This window comes from Sabethes cyaneus, chromosome 2 (genome assembly GCF_943734655.1).
Source record: "Sabethes cyaneus chromosome 2, idSabCyanKW18_F2, whole genome shotgun sequence".
In the NCBI taxonomy this organism is placed as follows: Eukaryota; Metazoa; Arthropoda; class Insecta; order Diptera; family Culicidae; genus Sabethes; species Sabethes cyaneus.
The window spans coordinates 225813448-225837708 of NC_071354.1; the positions used below are offsets into that span (position 1 = coordinate 225813448).

The 24261-nt window shown below is 42.3% G+C and overlaps 2 protein-coding genes across 2 annotated transcripts in view; both read right to left on the reverse strand.

The window, feature by feature from the left end:
• Positions 1 to 688: 688 nt before the first annotated feature.
• LOC128736708 (putative sodium/calcium exchanger 7) lies at positions 689 to 2432 on the reverse strand. Its single transcript, XM_053831196.1, has 5 exons — positions 2355 to 2432; positions 2056 to 2276; positions 1576 to 1991; positions 1122 to 1517; positions 689 to 1068 (listed from the first exon to the last, which is right to left on the reverse strand). Exons 1-5 carry the CDS (start codon positions 2430 to 2432, stop codon positions 689 to 691), a joined length of 1491 nt encoding a protein of 496 aa, XP_053687171.1.
• Positions 2433 to 3566: 1134 nt separating this feature from the next.
• The window catches only part of LOC128738788 (uncharacterized), a 145928-nt gene continuing 125233 nt past the window's right edge, over positions 3567 to 24261 (reverse strand). Inside the window, exons 3-10 of the mRNA XM_053834164.1 lie at positions 18171 to 20416; positions 17926 to 18109; positions 15162 to 15456; positions 14527 to 15106; positions 14292 to 14463; positions 14049 to 14222; positions 13817 to 13978; positions 3567 to 4860 (exon numbers count right to left, since the gene is read on the reverse strand). Coding sequence (XP_053690139.1) covers positions 4555 to 4860; positions 13817 to 13978; positions 14049 to 14222; positions 14292 to 14463; positions 14527 to 15106; positions 15162 to 15456; positions 17926 to 18109; positions 18171 to 20290 — 3993 coding nt within the window. The 5' untranslated portion in view covers positions 20291 to 20416 and the 3' untranslated portion in view covers positions 3567 to 4554. The remainder of the gene's footprint in view (positions 4861 to 13816; positions 13979 to 14048; positions 14223 to 14291; positions 14464 to 14526; positions 15107 to 15161; positions 15457 to 17925; positions 18110 to 18170; positions 20417 to 24261) is intronic.

The following is a 24261-nucleotide window of genomic DNA, read 5'->3' on the forward strand; positions in this document are numbered from 1 at the left end:
TTTTTCCATCGATCTTGTCGGTCGATGGTATCGCATGCAGCTTTTAAGTCAACGAATAGATTTACTTACTTACTTACTTACTTACTTACTTACTTACCAGAAAAAACAGATTTAAATTCGTTACTTACAATAAATTAAAACAGATTTCTTTGGTGCAATTGAACAACATCTTAATATATGTGCTGACATTTTTTAAACAGCTACAGTACGATAAACTTTCTGAGCGCTGAGGAAAAACTTGAGCTGGAATGATAATCGCTATAATTATTGAAATGCAACCATCCCATTTGACGACTCCTTTTTTCAATTTACAAACTCTCCATCATTATGATGATCCGTACCATATGGATGAACGATTTCAAGTTCTCCCAACAGGCAGAACAGAAGGAACACCAAATAAATGGTAACCATTATGAGGCCAGTGCTTCGACGTGCTTGAAATTCCATCAAAAGCGACACAAACAGGAGAGTACCCAACAACTGGATGAGGAAAGCTTCAATGTTCACACCCATGGCCCCTTCTCGGGACTGGAAATAGAATACACTGTTATCCATTGGTTAGTTTATAATATTTACCGTTTGACATACGAAAGCCACATGGTTCGCTTTTTGCAGTGCTTTCATCATCATTGTGCATCCAAGTCCAAGGCACAGATCTACGTAAAAATCCTGACGATATTTTATTTGCTTAACAACCACAATAAAATATCTTACTGAATAATGGTCCTCCCATGCAGGCAGCAAACGCCATTTTCCCGTAGCCTTGCTTCGCCAGGGTGATGTTCGAGAACAGATCGCCAATACTGTTTCCCCAAGCTAGCACCGACAGGCCCAGCATCGACCGCGACAGGTTAAGCACCAGTCCAATGGTAACCAGTAAACTAACCACCTCTTGGGCGACTATGTAGATGATCAATATCGATCCGAAAAAGGCCAGCAGTGCGTAAGCCAGATGGTAACAAGGCGGTCTGTCGGTTCTTGATGTGAAGAAAATTGCCACCATCAGCAGGAAGCTGACACCCACCAGCCAGGCCCACACAGGAATGTCCAACATATTTTTGGAAATATCTACGAAATTGATTGTTAGTAACCAATTTAAAAAATGGGTTTGTTCAACTTACAACCAATTATTGAAAAGAACAGTAGGGGAAGCGTCAAACAATGAATCATGTTTAGCAACTTAGTCCATCCATGTCGCTCCACAGTGTAGTCAACTACCGGAATTGTGAAACAAAGTACTGAACGAATCGGTATTAATAAAATGGTTAGCGTTTTTCTCAAGTATCCAGAAGAATTCCACTCTTCCTGGTCGACTGGATTCACATGGCTGCAGAAATCTTGGAACAAATTGCGATTTTTGGAAGGACGCTGACGGGACGCGAATGTACTGACCCTGTTCTTTGTTATATCCACCTCCGAACCTGCTCTAAGATCCTTCGATCGAATGAAAACCTCCGTTTTCCTTCGTAGGTCATTGTAGTACAGGTCATCATCTGGTTCTTCGCCACTTAGGGAAACTTAAAGAAATCGTATTGTTTAAGTAACAATCAAATTATAATCAGATGAAGCAGTTACTTCTGGATGCAACCGTGCTTAGCTCTCTCTTAAGCAGGAAAAACTGCAACAAAACTGCGGCAAGATAAACCATATAAACGACAACAACAACCACCGCGTCCGACAGCGTGAATCGTTCATCGTACGCACAGACTGTTATCCAGCCAACGATGAACGTGAAAAAAACAACATCCCGAACTAACGTCAGCGGATCCTGCTGAAAAGGTCTAATAATCAAAATTACTGCCCCAACCACGCCAATGACAAACATTGCTGCTCCCAGCAGTTCACCAAACATGAGCTCGGTATCGCTGGACGGATTACTCGCAGCCGTAAACAGATCCGGCGATCCGTTTCCGAAAGCCAAAATCGTTACACCGGCGACGGTTTCACTGATTTTGAGTTTCTTTGAAATGGCGGCCAACACCGGACAGAAGCTAGAAAGGTTCTTCTGTTAGCTCACCCCTTAATCTTTTGAAGGTGGATCTATTAGGTACTCACTACTCATCGGCCGTCGTTCCAAGTACGGTAAAGCACAGCAAAAGTCCGAATACCAGCAGTATCGTTCCCAACCGGAATAGGGTCGTGTTTTCATACCCAATCGTGCAGAACAAAAAGTAGGTGTAGTCGAAGAAAAATACATCCTCCCGGCACGATTCGGTGCGCATGACGAACTGGCACATTTCCGACGGAGCCAGCTCGTGAACTTTGTTGCAGGACTCCTGTGGATGGCATGGAGGAGAACATCCACTGCATTTTAATTGATTACAACCACGGAGCTTACTAAATATGATGTTTACCTCCAAAGCATCTCTGTGAACGTAGCTGGCGTGTCTTGCAAAGCGTTCCACCGACAAGTTCCCTAAAAGGGATGCCATCTTCAATCTTTACTGTTTGTAAAACAAACGATTGTTGAAGTACACAATTTAAAAAGTACACAAAAGTACACAATTTCGTGCTTTGAAATATTTTTCCAAGTTTAGAAACTTTTTAGTTGTCAGTTTACAGTGCAAGCATGCTTCGATCGTAAAACATTTCCTTCGTTGACACGTCCTAGGTTGACACTACATCTGTTCTACCGGGGTATATCGGACGACCACTCTTCATAGCAGGAACATGTTAAGTTACCTTTAAGAAATTTTGGTCTTTCATTTAGTAGAATAATTTTGATTTGGAACAAATTTGGCATATCAAATGTACATAGTTAATTTCATTTTGCTATTATCTATTAACTATTGAAGCTTTTCTTTATCATAGCACTAACTTTTTAGGTGCAGTATATGCCAATTACGATGACGTTGTGATATTTTTATCTACAAATAAACTAATAATTACTCAGAGAATTACAGTGCAAAAGAAAAACGGAAGTGATACGACATGGAACCAACAATACACAGCAAAGTCGACACCTTTTGTCTCACGGAGATATTTTATTGATGAATTACAGTAAATGTAGTTTACTCTCAATATCAAATATCGATTTCAATAAGTTACTGAATCTATAGAATAGGATTGATTAGTTTCGGTTTTTAAAATTTTTTGTCGAATGGCATATGCTTATCTCACAGTACTTCAACAACAACGGTTCTTCGTTCATTTTTATTTGGAACAACTCTCATCGGTTTATCTACTTCACTTTGTTTGCTTCTGATCGTACTAATTGGTTCGGCAAAAAAAATTAAATCTATCGGCTATTAAACTGTTTTTAAAAATGTACACGTTTATAAGTAAGAAAATCGTTACAAAAATAGGAATGAAAGGGCGGATTTATACATATCATAAAATACAGAGAAAAAAAAACAACTATCTGATTACATATTGGTTGCCGTACAAAAACTGAATTCAAATTACCGTCCGCTAGGTATCGCCTACCAAATTTGACAGACAGTAAAAAAATGGACGTTTACTAGATATTTTACTCAATCGATGCTACAATAAATGCTGCTTTGCTATTTTGCTTTCGCTTCGACAACGCAACGTCATCTCGATTGCGTCGAAACCATTTTCTCGACCTTGCTTCCTTATTGGATACTACATATTTACGACGAAAAAAAAAGTGCAGAAAAGCTTCCGGTCTTCGTAAAGTTTGACCAAACTGTGCAAACTGTGTGAAGTCCAGAATAAGACGCTCTTTACATTTACATTGTTTCCTATGCCCGGGATCAGCCGAAATGTTGTTCTGTGAATGTGCTCGATAACTGTATTTTACTACGGTTTGTTTTCTTGCTTATTTTTTTTTTTGAGTAAATTATTATTGGATAGCGAAGATACTTTTCTCAAGTCACGAGAAAAGGTCCTATCAGTTTGCGGGAGGCATGCAAACGTGCACTTGTGTGAATTAAAACATACCGTGTAAGGAACTCAAACACCGCTCGTATTAGCAGCACTTCAAACATAAAATATGGACGTTTTAAGCGGCAGTTAATCACTGTGAGTGGTAGTTGGGTTCCTAAGGGGTATAATATTGAAATATTTCTGTGCGGAATTGATTGCTTGGCAAAATCGAGAAAACTTCAAGACAATCGTTTGTAATAATTGACGAGCGCAGATAAGTAAACGATCTATCTGGATCTAATGACAAAAGTGTTAAAATTTATCAAATGAACAGAGAAAAATTAGTCTATTGCTCTAAACTGCTAATCTGGAACATCTACACTTTGGACGCTAACAAGGAGTGATAGAAACTTCGAATTCCTGCATAGTAATTTGTTTGCTTTTTAGTCGATTAACTATATGTTTATTGTTGTTTTTTGTTTTGCTACATCCAGTATTCGAATTTATGTTAGCTACGGTTAATAAACTCGAAATAATTTATTAGTCCTAATAGAGTTTTGATCACAATACTTTTAAATCTTAATAAGCTAAACATCTTTCATCACTACTCAGTTGACACTTACTATCCTACCGTCACTGGGCAAAGTGTACGGTTTACACAAACAATTCGCTTGCAGAAAAACAAAACAAGGAACAAACTTACCATCTGGCTCATCATGCTCATGCTCATGCTGTCGAGTCGATAATGTCAGGTTGATTGAGCTGCAGGCCAGCTGCAGGGGAACCGTTCCCGTTGATTGCTACGACGCCGTTACCGATCGGATGGGCGCCCGTAGTCTGGTTGGCGTTAAGATCCATACAGTCCACCGCCGTACCGTTCCCGTTTTGGTAGTTGTGGTTGCTGCTGGCGGCAACCAGGTTCGCCGGCAGGGACACCAGCGGAATTGCTTGGAAGTTCGTTTCTTCGAGATCGCGCTGCAGCTGCGTTAGGACTGGCGTTTCCTGCACGATCGATTGTATGCTATGTAGAGTCTGCGGTAGATAAGAGTTTGATTAACTAAGTTATACGAAGTTTGCATTGGCTCTAAGGGTTCCTAACCGTGGTGTGCATGCAGGAACAAGTGGGGATGCGGGGGTGCAGAATGCGTTAAAACGTGGGTAAAATAAAGTACACTCTTGGAGGCACTCAGAGATGCTGGTATGCATGACTAGATTTTTTATTTTGATGAAATCTGTCACTGCTTAGTCTATATCTAAACATTTTGAATTATTTGAACTACAATCGTGATTTTATCAGTTGATCCTTTCAACACTTTTATAAACTAACATTACACGATATATTGCATGTCCTACAATAGATTTCTCCGAGGAGTGCTATAATGTACTGACTGGTTTCGTGTAGATATGAGTCTCTTACATCTATTATTGATCATTCTGAGAGACACAAATTTCCTTCCAACGTTCAAGGTTTAGCAGTGACTATTTCTAACTAAAGCGTACCATAGAAATTACATAGTTCTAAAATAAGCAGGGGACTAAGAAAGCAGATATTTATAGAAATTGTCGATCAACATTTGCAAACGTAAATGTTTTTAGGTCATATTCTAGCATTCTTTCACAAAGCAGCGAATTATTATTTATCAAAATTGTTTTTTGTGTGTGTGGATATAATCACTACGGCCAGCATTTTGATCTATTGTGATCTTATCCAGGTGTTGTTCCGCAGTTCGTTGTTATTGCAGTATCGCTATAGAGTGAGCGAACTGGTTATTATCCGTGCTTAAAGTGTCGGTGTGCTTTCACCCCTTTTTTCCTTCTACGCTTCTTACTACTTTTCAACCAATCTAGCTCTAAAACCAGAAAGGGCGGAGACTAGTTATAATTTGTCCTTGGACAAGAGGCTTCATTCGCACCTCAAGCAAGTACCACTCGTATAACTTGTCCTGGTCAAGAGACTTCCTTGTTCCTTGTCCTTGTTGTTGCTTCCTTCCACGACCTTCTTGACTCACTTGTCAAGGCAGACTCGGTAACTTTGCAACTACAGCCCCTTCGCTGTTAAAATCGGAGAATCAACACCCAGCGAGTTAGCTGCCACGTCTGGCATTACACAAGGCAGCCATCTTGGTCCGCTCATATTCCTACTATACTTAAACGATGTAAACCTTTTACTAGTACAAGGACGCAGGTTCTCCTTTGCTGATGAATTCAAGATCTATTTTGAAGTCAAAAAGGTAGATAAGCCATGGTAAACTGATGAAAAGAATCATGCAACAACGATCCGGAAGTTCCGTAATCCTGGCCTAACAATAAGAATGGCAAAAAGCGTCACAGAGGTATATTGCCTGAAGAATTTGTATTCCGAACTAGTTTGTTTGACTTTGGAATACTGCTTGGCGGTCTGGAATCCCCACCATCTCAAAGGAATAGGGCGTATAGAGAAAATACATCGCAGAGTTGATTCGCTCTCTGTCGTCTACCAAGGAATAACCCGCTCCAGCTACCGAGATATGTAGCGTGCTTGATGCCGATTGCTGCTATCACCAGTTCTTCGTGGCAGAATGTTCCTTCAAGTGCTGTTTTGAAAGATAAACTATGGAGCAAACGGAATGGAACCGTTGTCGCGTTTCAACGAGTCTTCAATTAAGTATCGATTGGGGGAATCTGTGCCGAATTTAAAATCCGCTTCCACGTTTGTCGGTCTTGGGCTGCCATTTACCAATCGCCCCTAAACACTCGCTTCCTCGTCAACCTCGTCAACATCGCTCATCCAACGGGTACGGGGTCTGCCTCGAAGTCGTCGGTCTCTGTCGGATTCTCTGCTGAATATTGTTTTCGCTAGTCTGTCATCCGGCATATTTGCTACGTGGTCAATCCACTGAAGTCTGCCATCTCTTAGCCGCTTCACAATATCGGCATCTTGGTATTCTTTATGATTCATGCGCCTACACAGAGCTGGTGTTTAGCCAGGCAAACCCGTGCGGTCGCACAGAGCCTCGCGCTTCAGAGGGGCCTCGTGGTTGGTGATGATTAGAGAAAAATGTTAAAAATTGTAGTGGACAATCCCTGGCTGTATACAACACAATTGGCTGTTCAGAAATATTTGCAAGATTTCCATTGTTTCCTTTCCTCTTTTATTTAAATGTAGAGTGTAGTGTTTAGAATAAATTGATGAAATTAGGCCTCGATGTTTTAGAAATTGTCGTTACGTTACATAATTGTCAAACGATTCGACTCTGCTTGCACGCCGATTGTTTACGAAGTTTTCGATCAAATAGGCACTTAACTCTTTTGAACGAATAAAATCACCAGATCTAACAGAAAACGGACAGCGTTACAATTTCCTAGCTTATTAATATTTTGCCCGCCGGTATCAGTTTGAGATATATCCCAGAGATTTGTCGGAAAGTAGACAGATACCTAAAGGCACACCTATGGTAGATAAGAAATAGAAAATCATGCATAAGTCTTTCAGACCAATAAGTCTGACATCAACGCTTCAGTTAATGGAGAAAATCACGGATTTTTGAAAAACTCTCCGTTGCGTGAAAATCAACATGTATACCAACACGGTAAATCCACAGAAACCGAATTGCACTGCATAGTGAATTAATAGAGAAATCGCTCGAATACCAAGAGCCGGCATTTTGTGCTTTCCTTGATATTGAAGGCGCCTTCGATAACACTCCCTTGCTTTAATTATTACGGCTGTAGTGTAATCATTTGTGGCTCTCTTTCAAAAGGAAATCGACCAATGAGGACACGAGACAATGAGCTAGATTCAGGTAATGCTTTCGAGCAGAGAAATCACTGCATTATTGAGAGAGACATTGCTCACGATTTTGGAGTTCTATGTCCCTTGCTTTGGTCTATGGTGGCCGACGCATTCCTTCACAAGCTATCGCAGCTTGGTTATGAGACTATTTATTGCTTACACCGTCAAAAAACAGTTTAACGTAGTGCAGCTAGAAGCAAGAGTAGTGCAGCTGTTTACAAGAGTGGCTAAATATTCATTCACATTCTTAATACCATTCTTTAGGCGAAAAAAAAACATATTGTTACTCCCCCTATACTGATGTCTAACTATCAGGTGGAGCTTCAGTAATGTAGGCACTCCTCGGAGTAATTCTAGATAAAAAACTGAACTTAGCTCTCCACCTAGATTATGCTGCTAAGAATCTAGTAGGAATCAAATACAGTTTGTAGACTAAACAGTTAAACAGTGAACTACGCACAATCAGGGGACTTCTAACTGGATACAGTCTTGCTCATAATATTTAAAGAATCTTGGATTATACCGACACCTGCCGCTTTTGTAGCTCTGAACTTGAAAGTTCAGCACATCTGCTCTGTAATTGAAGGGCTCTTGCTTTATCTAGACATATCTTCTACAGAAATTTTCTTCTCACTCTATGCCAAGTATAAAACCTAAATCCCAAGGGTCGTTAATTTTATTAGCCATGTAATGCCTAATTGGGGCACAGGATTACAATTATCTAGCCCAACTTCATCAATGGATTTGAGCAGTTCGTAAACCGTATGCAGCAGTCGAGGGCTGCCCTAAAAGACGATCTTTAAAACTGTCACACTATCGTTTTAAGCCAATGCAGTGGCATGCAAAAAAGACCTTGCTGTTTAATCTGCACAGGGCTTTGCGCGCTGTAACGCCGGCTCTGCGCCTACGCCACATTATTTCTGATTTGCCGCCAAAAATTGGTCGCAGGATCTTACGCTCAAAAAAGCCTAAGGTCGGTCGCTCTCTTTCAACGTCCACGTTAGCATCTTATAGAGAACGAGTTTGGTACGAACCTGTAGGCTACAGGGGCTCAGCTGGTTTTGTAATCTGCTGAAGGCCTTACTGGCAGCCTCTCCTCTACTGCCCTTCGAAGAGTACCTTTCAATTCCATGCTGAATAACAAATTCGATAGCCTCACCATGCTTCAAACAATCTTACGTTACATACGAGTCCGATATTTGACCCGTTATTCTGATACTTAATTTTGATATATAGATCACGTATCAGCCTGGTCAGTTTTGCTGCTAAACCATGTTCAAGCATAGTCCGCAACAGCTCATTGCGTTTAACTGAACCGTACACCACCTTGAAATCTATAAATAGATAGCGAGTTTGCAGGTTGAATTCTCAGTGCTTTTAGATAATCTGTCACAAGGTGAACATTTGGTCCGTCGTGGGAAACCGTCCCACTCGAAAACCGTACTGGTACTTTTCAACAAAGGGTTCCTGCAACGGCTTCAGTCTATGAAACAGGATGCGGGAGAAAATTTCGTATGTAGTGTTGAGGAGAGTAATGCCCCGATAATTACTGCATTCGAGTCGACAGCACTTTTAGTAAATGGGCCATATGAGACCTTCCAGCCTCTTTGTAGGTAGTTCCTCCTCAGTCCAACCTTTTTCAATTTCGATTGACCTTTTATCTTGCGTAATGCTGGTTTGGGTGTCCTCCTCAAATCGTCGATCGAATCTCCTAGAACAAATTTTGCTAGAGAATAGGCTTTCTGATATCTATCTGGGTCGTCGTCTTCAAGTATTATCTATCTCCTTATGAAAACAAATCGACCGTTTGCATCACGCAACGTAATAAAAAAAAAGAAAAGAAAAACACGATCGATGAACTGTCACTTCATTCCGCCATCTTAGCAAATCGGTTAAGAGCGTGTGCGAATAATAAAACTGTGTTTTTGCAGCGATTTAACAAACCTTTGTAAATAAAAGTGTATCGACGGATTGTTGCAGGTACTATTTACCCAGTACACCGCGATTCCCATTATTTACAATTGTTTAGTTTTCAATATTTTCAATGCAAAAGTGAACGGATTTAAGAACCCTTTTTTTGCACAGGTGCCTAATTCCACGCAACCGGATTCGAGAAATATGGGTAGAATAACAAAGAAGAAATATACAGATGTGCAAATTGGAGAAGATCTGGATAACATCAGGAAACTGAATGTCCTTTCCTTTCGTTCTACGGCAAATCTGTTCCAAAGTCCAGCAAGTACCCTGCAGGATAAACGAAATAATCGTTAGTTCAACAAGTCGCCTGGAAAGCCGCCCGTTCTTTCTCGTGCGATACAGGATGAAATCGAGAAGTGGGTGATAAATATGGCCAGAGCGGGATTCCCCGTTAGTACGAAATGTCTGCGGATATGTGTTCCGCAATATTTAAGATTAAAAAAAGCCGAGAATTCATTCGCTGGGGGAGTTCCTGGTAAAAAGTGGGTAAGTTGCTTCCTAGAACGTCATCCAAACGTCTCTAGAAGAGTTGCGAGTGTTTTATCCAAGCAAAGATCTATTGTATCTATTGTTAAAGTTGAACGAAATATTTGATTTTCAATGATGTTTTTGTTAAATAGTTATATCTATTCAATTAAAAATTCAAACTATGTTACGAGATAGCTATAATACATGATTTTTTTTAATGAACGGAATTAGGAACTTTTATGCTCGGAATTAGGAACTTTTGCATCAAAGCACACGGAATTAGGAGCTAACATATTGATTTTACTGATTCATTTTGCAGATATTTCCAATAGCATATGGCATATTACAATATTTTTTCTTAAAAGCATATTATATATGCTAGCCTATCCGTAAATAACATTTCAAGTATAACAAAATTTCAAATTTTGGCGACTTATAGAACTTGAAAGTTACCTAAATGCACGGAACTAGGGCACCTCACGGTAACCTTATTTCCTCGTTTCTTTCCTGACTAGACGTAGTGAAATGGCTTCTTTGGCAATCTAGGTTTCATCTAGGTTATTCTTCCGGCGGTGGCATTCTTACTGACATTAGCAACCGTTGTTTCGGCTCAGTTTGTTTAGAAATGTCTGAAGAATTTTTATTTAGTATTTATTTATATTATCAACAGGGTAGTTCTAATCCCTAATGATATTCAAATTATTAATATGGTCTTAAAATTATGCTTGATTGCTTCCCTGGACGAATTCAAATCAAACGCTTCTGCGAATCTGTTTAAAATTCGAGAAGTCCAATTACATCACTGCAGGTCTCATATTTGGTTCATCTGGCCGCAATCCATGAAAGGAGCCGAAGAGTAAAATGCGCAAATCTTTCGCAGTACAGCTTCAATATTGTCCATACTGATTGTTTAGGATTTCAAACAGCAATGTTCCAAAGTTAATCGCAACAATGGGCAACAACAATAGCGATTCGGAACAAGAATCCTAGAATTCTTGAGGGTTGAGGCTTTCCCGACTACATAAAATATATGTTGCTGAAACGTTAGTTTGCTATTTAGTAGCTCGACTAGATCGATCTTTGATACGGTGTGTAGCTTCGATGGCTTCGATTCCCAGTAGCTTATAGCCGAGTGAAATAAGTTATTCCTTTCTTTCTTAAAAAGGATATGATGACATATTTACTTGGATTAGCCATTAGACACTTGGTAGCTGTAAAACTGCTGAAGTATATGACCATCTGCAATAGTGCTAATTTGCTCTTAACATTGAAGATTTAATATCGATAAGGTATACAAAAAATATCAATGGTCCGAGGTGGCTGCTTTTTTCCATGTGTGGACTCATCACTGCGACCAGTATAGTTGATCCATTGTGATATCGCCCGGGTGTTTGCTGTATGATCTGCACTGCATTTCTTTTTGCTGTAATCGCTATTGAATGAGCGATAATGCTTATTAAATTTGATGCGTGCTTGTGTGCCTTCCTTCAAAGCTTGATCTACTTTACCCACTTATTACTCGCTGCCAGTACTATCCCATATTATAGCCGACCCTGGCGAGGACTCATTCGTATCTCTGACCAGTACACTTAACTATAGGAGGGACATTTGCACTGTCAAGAGGCTTCAGAGGGTAAATATAGAATTCAGCACGAAGGAAGGGTAAATGAGGGACCTGAGAATGAACCCATCCTAAGTCACTTGACAAGGAATGGCTTGATTCTACTGAGATTCGAACCCACGACCACTCGCTTGTCAAAGCAGACTCGATAACCTTGCGGCTACGGAGCCCCCCGAGGTGGCTGCTTTCCTGTAGTCCCAGTTGGAGCAGAAAATTCACCAGTAAAATAATCACACGTTTTCACTACTAACTACTAACAACGACCAATGAAATATGAGCGTAATAAACTGATAACTTTGCCGCCAAACCCCAACTTTTCCAAATTAGCTACAGCAATTTCAGGGTTCATGCTATCGAGGGCTGCCTGCTGTTAGGTCAAAATAAATTGCATCACTTTGCTTAGCTTGCGTGCAAGCATCCGTTATATAGAAAGCAAACGACTAAAACTTGGTTACAGTGCGCTTGACAGGACACTAATCTATGTATCAACAGACCGGTTTGTGCGGTTTTTCTTCCTTATAATAATATCGTATGTTTCAAGCAGTAGGCCCACCACATTTTGTATCTGTGTGATTTGGACTACAAACAATACTCCTTTCTTACCCATCTTACCCCATTTCCTGGTCGTCTGCTCATTGTAAAAACTTTGTAATTGTTATGGTTTGCTATAGTTCGAAAAAAACACTGATGAAGTATGAAATTTATACCGGTTAGCAAAATGAATACCTGAATACAAAATGGAATTAAAGGAAAACCTCTTACAATTTGCATATTCTGCTAAGATGCTCTACTTTTGATCTATGCTAACTATTTTCCGTAACTATTTTAGTTGAAAATTCACTGAAAGTGGCGCTTATTTCTGTTGCAATTATTCTTTTCTTACTTTTTAAATGAACTACACATTTTTATCAGCGCATTGATAATGATCAATATCTACAGAACGCTAGCGAAATTTATTGTTCAACTCTCCTATCTAAGAAAAGTTGCTATTTCCATTACATTATACTGCAAATGCGAAATTCTTTGCGAAAGAGGATTACCCAAGCACATGTTTGCAAATATTGACAGTCATATTTACAAATACATTACTATCAAATAAAGTTGAAATACATCTGACAAGTTTTATATACATTAAAGCGGCAGAAGGGCACTCTAAAAAGCAACAGCATTTGACGAGCAACATTTCTTAAGGTCCAATGTGCAAATGAGAGATTCTTTTTGCGTCCCATCTCTTACGCTTATCACGGCGCATTAAGTGCACTTGAATGCATCTATTTTACATGAAACGCATTTATGAAATGGTTATTTATGCATTTATGGTTGAAATGCATTTATGTCGCCACAATAAGCATAAGAACGGAGACGCAAAGAGAAACTCCCATTTGCACATTGGACCTTTTGACATGTTGGTCAAAATTTGTAATTATGCGATTAGAAAAGTGCACTAAAGCAAGCAGCCAACCGCACGAATGTTACATTAACACTCACCGACTCATCTCGTACCGTACAGTATGCCATCGTTAAAATATCACATTCTACTGGTTAAACTACATTAAAAGTGCACTAATAAATATTAGTTTCAGTAAGAAACTTCCCGATAACTCAAAAGAGGCTATCGCACTCATTCATTCTACATAAGTTCTGATGATTTTAATTTACACTCAACCGTAGTTAGATTCTCCATTCGATCACTATTCGCCTAAAAAGGACATCACAAAAGGCAATTATACTCAAGATTGGTGATTGCAAGCAAGCTGGTTCAACCGGATAAAATACTTTCTTTAAGGATCAGAATCGATTGCAACAACAAGACTTTATTTCATCGTAACAATATATAGCTATGGAATAATAAGGAACTTTAGCAATTTACAATTTACAAGCACCCACAAATCCAGTCCAAAAGGTTTAGTTACAATGATGACAAAATCACAAAATAGCAAAATATGGCTCTAATATTATCCAATGCAACTGTTTGATCAGTTCTCTTCTGCTTAACCTACACAATATAATATATTAAAAGTCTCAAAAAATATAAAAAAAACAACTTTTAACTTAGTCAAAGTGGAGAGGTATACAAACTATGGTAACAATTAGTCGAAAAAATTGTGCACAAGTAGTTTTTCTACAAAGTTAGAAAATTTTGCACTTACTTCTAGCGCCCGGTCGATCGCTTCGTACTGTCGCTTGGCTTCACTGAGCGCCTGATGCCAGCCAGCCGTCATAATCAGACTAGTTCCACTACTTCGGTCGCCGTTCTTAAAACCGGCCAGCTGCTGTTCCGTTTCGTACAATCGGGCTTTCAATTTGGGAATCTGAAATAAACAATCTAACTTAGACTGACTATCGGATGGGTTAGCTAACTTAAACCGGTCGGTGGCTTACCTCGTTGCACGCCTGCACAAGGTGATTGACCAGATCTTTCTCCGGGATGGAATCGTTTTCGTTCCACAATTTCAACGCACTGATTATGTCCTCCCGGTTGATCGTTAGTCCACCGGCGTTTTTGTTGTTGCTGCTGCACAGTGTGCTCAGCTGGCAAATGTCTTCGTTTAGTTTCTGTGCACGAATAAAATATTATTTCATGAATAAATTTTAAATTTGTAGAGCGTCCGTCAGTAAACTTACATCAATCTCCTTTCGATGAGCTTGCAGCTCCGCTTTGCATTTAGCGATTTCGTTTCCCCGGCCAATTAATTGCTGGGAAGCATCTTTGAGATCGTCCTGTAACTTTTCGTTCAGTTCTTCATAGTCCTTCACGCGGTCTTGAATCTCTTCGTTGCTTAAGGCTAGTTTGTTCCTAATAAAAAAATTTCACTTATAATAAATTATGGACCAGTAGTAGTTAGCATTGAACACATACTTGTGACTAATCAACTCCTGTATGCAGTGATCGTTGTCCATCTGTACAATTCGCAGCACCTTCAGCAGCTTGGTGATCAGGTTGTCCACATCGATGACCTGATCGACCAGCGACTGGGCATTGCAGTACTCGCAAATGGATGGCATCTCGGCGACGGAAGCTTCCGCGCAACAGCTGTTATCGTCGTCCTCCAGCGAGGACGAGTGGCTAGCGGTGGTATGGTCGGTGGCCCCTCCAGTGGATGCCCGCAGTTGCTGCTCCGAACCACCACCTCCCGCACCGCCGCCGCAGGACTGACGGAATCGTGACGAACGACCGCTAGCTATGATGCTCGATTGCAGCTCGATCTGCTGCCGGTTAGTGATGGCTTGCGACAGATTGTCCAACGATTCGTCGTGGGACATCATCACCCCGTTGGCGCCGCTCTCCAGCGATGAGGGCATTTCGATCTGTGAAATACGCGTCGATGATGAAACCATATTGTGTGAGTGTGAGTCGGGCATGGCCACGTCTTCCAGTACGTTGTCCATCATCAGGCACGGTTCGGTTTCCGAATCGAGCATCTCCGTTGAGTCCGATTCTAAGAAAAGAATGAAATTGATTGGTTGATTCTAAGAAGTTTCGGATTAACTTACCATGACCGCAAGGTTCTTTTCTCTCCTTGGAAGCTCCGGCGGAAGCACTCGACTTGAGGACGGCTGTCTTGCTAGTGGCATTTTTGATGGCGCTAATCACGGCGGTAATAAATGAGTGACCACGCTGTGGAGACAGCGGTGTGGTCGCATCGTTTTTGGATGGTGTTAACTTGGAAGAACAGTCCTGACGTGGCTGACGACCACCACTTTTACCGCCACCAGGCTGCTCGGACTGTGGGCTGCCGTCGCAACTGTTGCTGCTGTTGGTGTAGGCCTCGTTGTGATAAATTACGTCCTGAAAAGAGTCGTTCAATACTTCAGTTGAGAATTTCATCTTCTACCGGGTTTCTTCACAGATCACTCGAAGCATGCTTCAGATCTAGGCGACTTGGTCTTCAGCAATGGGTACAGTTTAGTTACCTACACTATCTTCTACTCACTCTCAGAAAAGATCGACATGCTCAAAGGGGAAAACTATCACGGATGACTACCATTATAAGGAGAGAAATACGATGGATTTCAGTTCAGCACGGGAGTTCTTGGCAGGTGGAACGTATCAAATACAACCCTTTCGCACAAACTTACCGTACGGCACGTAGTCTCTAGGAACATGAATTTTTTAGTGTCATGAGGATCGTGTAGGAGGGGTATGACGAATCACAAGAGTGGTTAGTACGGAAGGACACATTACATTACATGAAAGTGAAAGAGAGTAGCTTATTAGCGGATTTTATGCTGAAGTCTAGTCTACGAAATATACAAATGTACTGTCATTTTATATGAAAGAAATCCGACTCTCGAGCACACTAGAAGGTGCCCTTAAAAAAAAGAGTGTGAGGAAAATTAGAAAAATAAAATTAACTCATAATATATCACATTATCTCTTGAAAGCATAGTTTGAAAATTATAAAAATCTCGTTCGTTGTCTTTGTGCTGTTACGCTCGTACAATCATGCTCGAGTACCAATATGATAGTTCATCTTCGCTTCCTGATGTTCTTTCCGTCCGCATGACACAGCATACGCTTATACTATCAAAACGTGCGGGGATTACGGACAAAGTCAATCGAAATCTGCCCGAACGACGCCTTGCCGATGCTTGGACCTAACAGAATAACGAGACATACCGACCTTGGTACCATGAATATTCCCATTCTCTCTGGCGCAGTCGAGGCTTTCCTGCCAGCGTTCAGCAGCTATCCGTGAGTGTAGTGAGAGGGGTTTCCAGAACTCCTGAACAGGCAAGCGCACTATCGCCACCGTTGATTCGTCTCCCGTTGCCGCCAGCTCATTGTCATCTAACCGGCTAATGAACAGCATTATCGTGTATTACCAAAATGTAGGCGTAATGCACACAAGCGTTCACCACTATCTAACTATTGGTTGAGGCAGAAACCTGACTCAACGAACGAACTTTTTCCACACAAATATTCGGTCTTTTGTTGCGCCCGGAGTACCTCAACTGGTAGCGGCGTTTTAATAGCAGTTCATTGCTAATTCAAGGCCTCTATTTTGAAACATAATGATTGGAACACAGTCGTAGCAATTACCTACGTTGTGTAGATACAAAAAAAATCATGGCGTCGATCGAAACTCTGTTCATACTGCCACCTCCATCTCGGAGCGAAGAAACTGCGCATCATGACGCACTTCGTGTCCGCCAGATATAGCCGATGCCTATTTCCAAGCTCCAAGGAAAGCCGAGAGGAAAGTGGCCTCATCGTTCCGCGCCTTGGATAATGGATGGAAGCTTCTTCTGTACCTTGTAGTAGCCGATCCGTGCAGCCGATCCCTTTGTCTACTTTAAAAACAACACCTGTCCATTTGTTTGCTGTCGTCTGTGAAGTACGATTAGGGACTGCAACTAATTCTTCTTTTTCTCCTACTGCAACTATTCTTATCTTTCTCCTATTCTGAAACCAGGCCGCATTATAATATGGAAGCTTCCGGCTCTCCTAGCCCAGTGGGGCTAATTGCAACAAACGCGATCTTCACAGTGGTTTATTGTGGTGCAGGAGTTTGCCAGTCCGTGGCGTCAGACGAGTACCTCTGCTCATGCAATGAATTCTCGTTACTTATCGCTACTTGTGACCAAATTTTAGTTCGTCCAACATGCAATGATTTCGATCGCTCCACTGTCCACATTGGAGCAGCACAGCTTCTGGATTACTATAACTCTTTTTCGGCAGACCACAAGATGTTGCTCCAGTGATGTCACTCACTCCGTCGCCTCTGGTTTAGCTTGTAGGGCCTCACCCTTCATCCACTGTTGCGCCCAAGGAACAGTACTCAAGTCTAATGAATACCATCCCACCTGTTTCGTTAGACTTTCGGAAAACTGATCACCGAAACATTGCCGAATTCTTCGCCGCTAAACATCAAGCCTTGGTTGATCCGCTGAAGACCGAGGAAAGAGCTGCACTAAGGTAGGACACATTCCAAGTCTCACATTTACTGATTTGAAATAATCTGTGTACGCTTAACATTGACGAAGCAATGATCTTTTCATTATAAAATAATAAACAAAATTACAAAACCTCACTACCTCACTGCTCCAGTACTTTGAGAACCTAGCCAAATATTTGTTTTTTCCTTATAGACGTTTTTCTTTTTCAGATAGATAGAGAGATAGATAAGGGCTTAACTCTGGTGCGTAAATTAATAAAAGACAGTAATAACTTACAGAATAAACAAAAGCTCTATCAACTGATAACGACAGATAAAAATAGATTTCCAGGCCTACCGGGAGAAGCATTTGCACTCACCTCTAGATCTTGTTCGGAAATATTATACGAGGCAATCAACTGTTCCACCAGATGGTCCAGCCGTGAACCGAGACCGGACAGGGCCACCGAAGCTCCCGAAACGGCAGCTCCTTGCTGCAGCAGTATATCTTTGGATCGACTTTCCAGTGCATTGTACTTCGCTTGCATACCAAGAAACTCTTGCCTAAAAAACGAAACTCCAGTTATTACAAATCAAATTAACAGCACCATAAATAATATCCTACCGTCTCTGCTCGCCAATCCGAACCAAATGGCGGCACTCTTCCTGCTGTCGCTCCAGTTCAGTTTCCCGATGGGCCACCGATTGCCGTAGCTGGAAAGCCTCCAACTCAGCTTCCTTCAGTGCCTCGACGCAGGCGGCCTTTTCCGCCTGTAGAAAATCCTGCATCTCACTCGACTCTTCCTCCACCTCAGTCTTCTGTCTCAACAATTCCTCCTGATTCTTCAGCGACCGTTCCATATCGGCCTGCAGCGAGCGACATATTTGCTGCAACCGAATAATTTCCTCCTGCTTCTTCTCCAATACGCAGCCGGACATCTGCAGTTGCGATTCGAGAATTAGCAAACTGTCACACTCGCCGCCGCTTGCTGATTCCATGCTTGGAATACCGTGTACCGAACCCAACATTCCAAGCACCCTTTCGCTGTTATTTTGCAATTCCTTTTGGGCCGCCAACTTTTCCTCGCGCTCTTTGAGCAACTTTTGCTCCAACGAAGTAACCAATTGACTTTTCTCCGAATGTTTGGTCATCAACGCCGTATATTCGGTTGTTAGTTTCTTCACTTTTTCTTCTAATTTCTCCATCTCCTTATCACGGATGTCCGACTGAGTAGCCTTTTGACACTTCTCAACCGCATCGACCCGAATGTCTTTTGCTTTTCCGTTGAAAGCATCCTCAACGTCCTTGCATGTGATCGCCGTTTGTACACTGGTTTCGTGGTAGATTTTCGTCTTCTGGACTAGCTTTCTTGTTACGCTGGCAAGCCTTGGATAATTGGGTATGGTTTTAACCGGCGTTTCCTGCCTGGTGGTCGAGGGAAGTTTCTTAATAAGCGACATTGTCATTCGATTCTGATCACGAGTCATGGAGTCACTGCGAGGGCTGCCAGCTTTTAAATCTTCAGCAGACCGTTCTCGGCGCCGGCGCGGAAGTGTTCCAAATTTATCCAGCGGACTGCTTGGTTTGCCTTCTAGAGCAAGAGTGCCTACACGGGTTTTGATCGATATTCCATCCGGAGCAGTCGAACCGGCACGACCATTGCATCGTGACGCCGCATTACCTTTGCCTCCAACCGATGGCCAACGTCCATCATCGGTGGGTGTACCTATCGGGGTTCGACCTCGCGTAACCGATGGAGTTCTCGATAAATTTATTCTTTGAATTACCGGCGAACCTTCTTTGATTCCCGTTGGCAAGGAATCCGGCTTCGTTGGTCGCTTGGTTTGAGCCGATTGTTTTGGTGTGGTCGAAGCAGTCTTACCGTTAACAAGGTTGGAAGCATTGATTTTCTCACGTGATCTTGCTCTTTCTCTGACAGTCAAAGCTGACGCCGGAGGCGATTTTAGATTTAGAGAAACTGACCGTCCTAATGAAGAAGTTCTGGATCGCGAACTGCTTCTAACCGAAGAGGAGCCACTTTCGGATGACTTCCTTGGAGATCGGCTCGTTAACGGCTCCTTCATGGCCACTTTTTTCTTGGTTGTACAGCCGGGTTTCCTCAAAGAACTTACCGGTCCTCCCGTGACAGAGGAACTTTCGCTGCCACCTTCGCTGGCACAGTAATCGTTACTCAAACGACTGCCACCCAAAAGAATTGTACTGCCGGTCTTATCATACAAATCTGAGCTGTAGCTTATCACACTAGAATTACATGACACACTGACGCCGTTGCCCTCCTCTAAGCCACAGCAGCTGCTAGCATAGCCGGCACTATTATTGCTGAGTGCTCTCTGCAAAACGCCGGTTTCGTTCAGCGAACCCGTAACACCCCCAAACTCCACACCACTATCACTTCCGTCGCCCCCATTTAGCACCTTGATGGCATCGACATCCGGCAGTACTTTACCCCCATCACCATCACCTCCACCACCACCACTTTCGTCGATAAGCTCGATAATTTCAGTCGTCACTTCAATTTTATCCGCCCTCGCCGCTGCTGGATCCCCAACCGGCGAAGAACATTGATAGTCCGGTACGTTGAAAGAAGAATCCTGTGAGGACCTTGTCGTCTCGTGCAGCAGTCCTGCTGCAGCGTCCGTTACCTCTACCGTTGGAGGATTCGCCGTCTGTTCGGGCTCACCTTCAGCGGGTTTCGTTACGGTTACCTCCTGAATGGTGTCCATTTTCAAGCGTCTTTCTGTCTCGTTTCCCGACGGTGGTCAGAGATATTTTGCGAAATTGCGCAGTTGTCATAAAATTCGCAGTATGGTCCAGGTTACATCTTCGCCGACGGTGTGATGAAGTAAAAGCTAAAATGAAAGAAACAAGTAAAACACGCAGGTTAGTGAAAGGTAACATAAAGAAAATGGCATAAATAAACCTAGAGCTAGCGGGATTAGGTGGCTAAAAGGTTCGCACCGGTTCGGTGCGCAAAACTGTCTGCTTTCGGGCACCTCTTTGTTACGCCTCCACAATGAGCTTATCTTATCGATCGGTACCAGACGCTCAACAAGTACATAAATAAATAAAGGGCAGAAAGAAAGAGTTTATCGGTCTGAAATAGTTCTTTGACTGGAAATTTGTTTGCTTAAATTATATCCAAGGAAGGATATTTCGTACGAACAGAAGATAAAGCTTTGTTAAATAACTAGATCAATCGATAATACCAGATATGTACCGGATACGATACTAGTTTAATGATTCTTTGAAAAAACTTACTTTTAAGCATCATATCACACAGAGAAAAACAATAAAAAATGAATATAAAGTAGTAGAATTAAATGAAAAAAATTGATTTTTTCCCATAAAAAGAAACTTCGAATTTTGTTTGAAAAGTAGACTGTTTATTTATAGGAAAAATGTTCAAATCAGTAATGCACAATGCCAGACCAACACAAGGATAAAGAGGTTTTAAAAGATACAGAATGTAATTATGACGATTTTAGGCGTCCTCTTCTTTAGTTTGGCGCATTATTTACGCGGTTTTTTATTATGATTTTCGGAAATTACGCGGAATTTCCACACGTAGTATTGGAACTCACATGGTTTTATACGCGAATTTCGGAATGATGTCGAATGTCCCTTGGCTATACTTAGACGGCGATTATGCATAAATTGGTTCTGTAACAACTAACTTCGTGCTTTTTCTGCTAACTTTTCAGTTTACCAGATGACAGTCAACACTAGAAAATTCATCCTAAGTCCCAAATACAAAATTCCAAGGTTAAATTCGTTCAGGCTCCGATTCCTAAATATTCTAAGTTCCAAATTCCAACTTCTAAGCCCCAAGTTCCAGATTGTTAGCCCCAAAATCCATGACCCAAATCGCAAGTCGCATGTCACGAGTCTCAGGTCTCAAGACCCAAGGCCTATAACCCAAATCCCAATTTTCAAGTTCCCCATCCAAATCCAAAACATTAAAATCTATGTTCAAGGTTTCAAGTTCATATCAAACCCCAAGTCGCAATCACAAAACTCGAATACGATATTCCAAGTTCCAAATTCTTAATCTCAAAACGTATGGGCCAAATTTCAAGCGCCATGTGCCATGTCCCATGTCCCATGTACTATGTCCCAAGCCCCAACGAGAATTCCTCTCCATTGTACTCGGTCCCTAGATCCTCGCCAAATCGAGCGTCTCGACACACCCGTTGGGCCCGTCTGTTCCTGGTGAAAGGTGAGGTTCTTGAAAAGAACGGATTTCACTGCACAGTCTTCCGGCATCCTTGCGAAGTGGCCGGCCCATCGTAGTTTTCCAACTTTCTCCAGATGTACGTTGGGAATCTCTTCAAATAGTGCCTGCAGCTAGCGGTTCATACGTCTAAACCACTCTCTGCTTTCTGTTTCTACTACGCCCAACATAGTCCGCAACACCTTTTCTTTCAAATACGGCAGTGCACGTATGTCTTCCGTAAGCAAAGTTACACGCACGTAGCACATCACTCGCTCCAGGGCAGATTGTTATAGCTGTTCGCGGTTGACTATATCATATGCTGCCCTGAAATCTTCGACAATATGATGTCTCAGTACGTTGTACACCCGACATTTCTGGAGAATTTGACGAAGAGTGAAAATTTGATCCGTAGTTGGGCCCCCGTGAAGTTCGCCTGAAAGCTCTGGCTGTTGGAGATAGACGACGCAACAAAAGCTGAGAGAGCACTTTGTAGGTGGCGTTGATCTTCGTACCTACTTACTAACTTTGTACGGGGGCTCAGACTGTTCGACCGTAAGTGTTTGTAGAGTCCGTAGTAGGCCCGACTTCCGCTGATATTACGCCTTTTAATCTGACGGTTGGTATTGTTGTCCTCTGTTGCCAGTGAGCCAAGGTATACGAACACGTCGACTACCTCAAACTCATCCCCGTCGATTACCACGGTACTGCCCAAGCGGGCCCTGTCGTGCTCGATCCTGCCCGCCAGCATATACTTCGTTTTAGACGTATTTACCTTCAATCCAATATTCTCTGCTTCGCATTTTAGTCTGGTGTACTGATCTTCCACCACCTCAAATGTTCTGCCGACAGCATCCACGTCGTCCTGCTTTGCTGACGCTTGACGCTGGCGCTGACGTCCTGCTTTGCTGATAAATTGACTGGATTTATTAAAAATCGTGCCCTGCATTTCGACCCGCCGCTCGTCTTATAACACCCTCAAGCGCAATGTTGAATAGCAGGCAGGAAAGACCATCTCCGTGTCGAAGTCCCTTGCGAGATTCGAATGGGTCCGACAATCCACCCGAGATTCTCACACAGCAGTGGATCCCAACCATCGTAGCCATGACAAGTCTAGTAAGCTTACCCGGAAAGCCATATCCGTCCAAAATTTTCCATAGCTCTTGTCGATTTACACTATCATATAAAAACAAAGCCTTGGGCATAAACCGTCTTTAGACATTACCCTTCTTTATCGACAGACTTCGCAGCCGGCTGTTAGAGTACAGGACAGTTACGGGGCTAGTGCAACAATCCTACTGACTCTACCTAGCAGCACCGCCTAGCCGAGATTCGAACATACGACGACTGGTTTGTTAGACCAGGTGACGCATGGGGACTCGGAGGATCTGGGTCTGCAGGGTGAAGATTTGGTCCGTTGAGACCGACCCTCCATGAAGCCGGCCTGATAACTTCCCACAAATTTATTGGCTATTGGCCAGTCGATGAAAGATGACTTGGGACAGTACTTTGTAGGGGGCATAAGGTAAATAACCTTGTAGATAAGGCAAATAACCCCGTCTTTCAACTCCTTCGGTAGTCGTTGACAGTCAATTGATGCGGACAGTCGGTCAACTTGTCACAGTCCATTTTAATAAGTTCCGCTCCAATGCCATCCTTTCCCGTTGCTTTGTTTGTTCTTCAGCCGACGGATGACTTCTTCAACTTCCCTTATAGATGGGGCTGACACTTTGCTTGCTACACCAATGAGGTCACTTGATCCACTATCATGGTCTTCCGTCTGCAATGTTTGAAAAGCGCCGTCCATCTATCAGAACGTGGTCGATTTGTGATTCCGTCTGGTTGGGTGATCTCCAGGTGTACCGATGGTAGGATTTATGCTAGAAAAAGGTACTACGTATGATTATGTTCTTGAAGGCGGCGAAGTCGACAAGTCTTAGGCCGTTTTCATTCGTTTGTGGGTATGCGCTGAACCGTATAACTACCGGTCTAAGTTCCTTCTCCTGGTCAACCCAAGCATTACAGTTCCCGAAGATGATTTTGACATCATATCTTGGGCATCATGGGTACTTCCGAGGTGAGGGCTGTGCACATGAATTATGCTAATATTGAAGAATCGGCCCTTGATTCTTAGCCTGCACATTCGGGGTTTGATGGGCCACCACCCGTTCACCCGCTTCTGCATCTCACCCATCGCTATAAAAGCTGTGCGCAGCTCGTGTGTATTGCCGCAGCTCTGGTAGATGGTGTGACCATCATTGTTGGTAGTTACCATCGTTCCTTTCCAGCATACCTCCTACAGCGCTACGATGTCGAACTTGCGGTTCTTCACTTCTTTAGAGAGCACCTGGGTACTCCCAAAGAAAGTTCTCTGGAATCTCTTTCTCATATATTTGGTTTCGACGCATTGATTTGTAACCCAAACCTCCTAGCCTTTGTTTTTAGTTTGGTGTAAATGGCTTCCGCCGTTCCAAGGTTTCTAGT

Coding starts and splice junctions, on each gene's coding strand:
- LOC128736708 (XM_053831196.1), bottom strand. CDS start 2,432: ATGGCATCCCTTTTAGGGAACTTGTCGGTGGAACGCTTTGCAAGACAC. Junction 2,277..2,354: donor TTCACAGAGATGCTTTGGAG/GTAAACATCATA, acceptor TGCCATCCACAG/GAGTCCTGCAACAAAGTTCA. Junction 1,992..2,055: donor GGAACGACGGCCGATGAGTA/GTGAGTACCTAA, acceptor GAACCTTTCTAG/CTTCTGTCCGGTGTTGGCCG.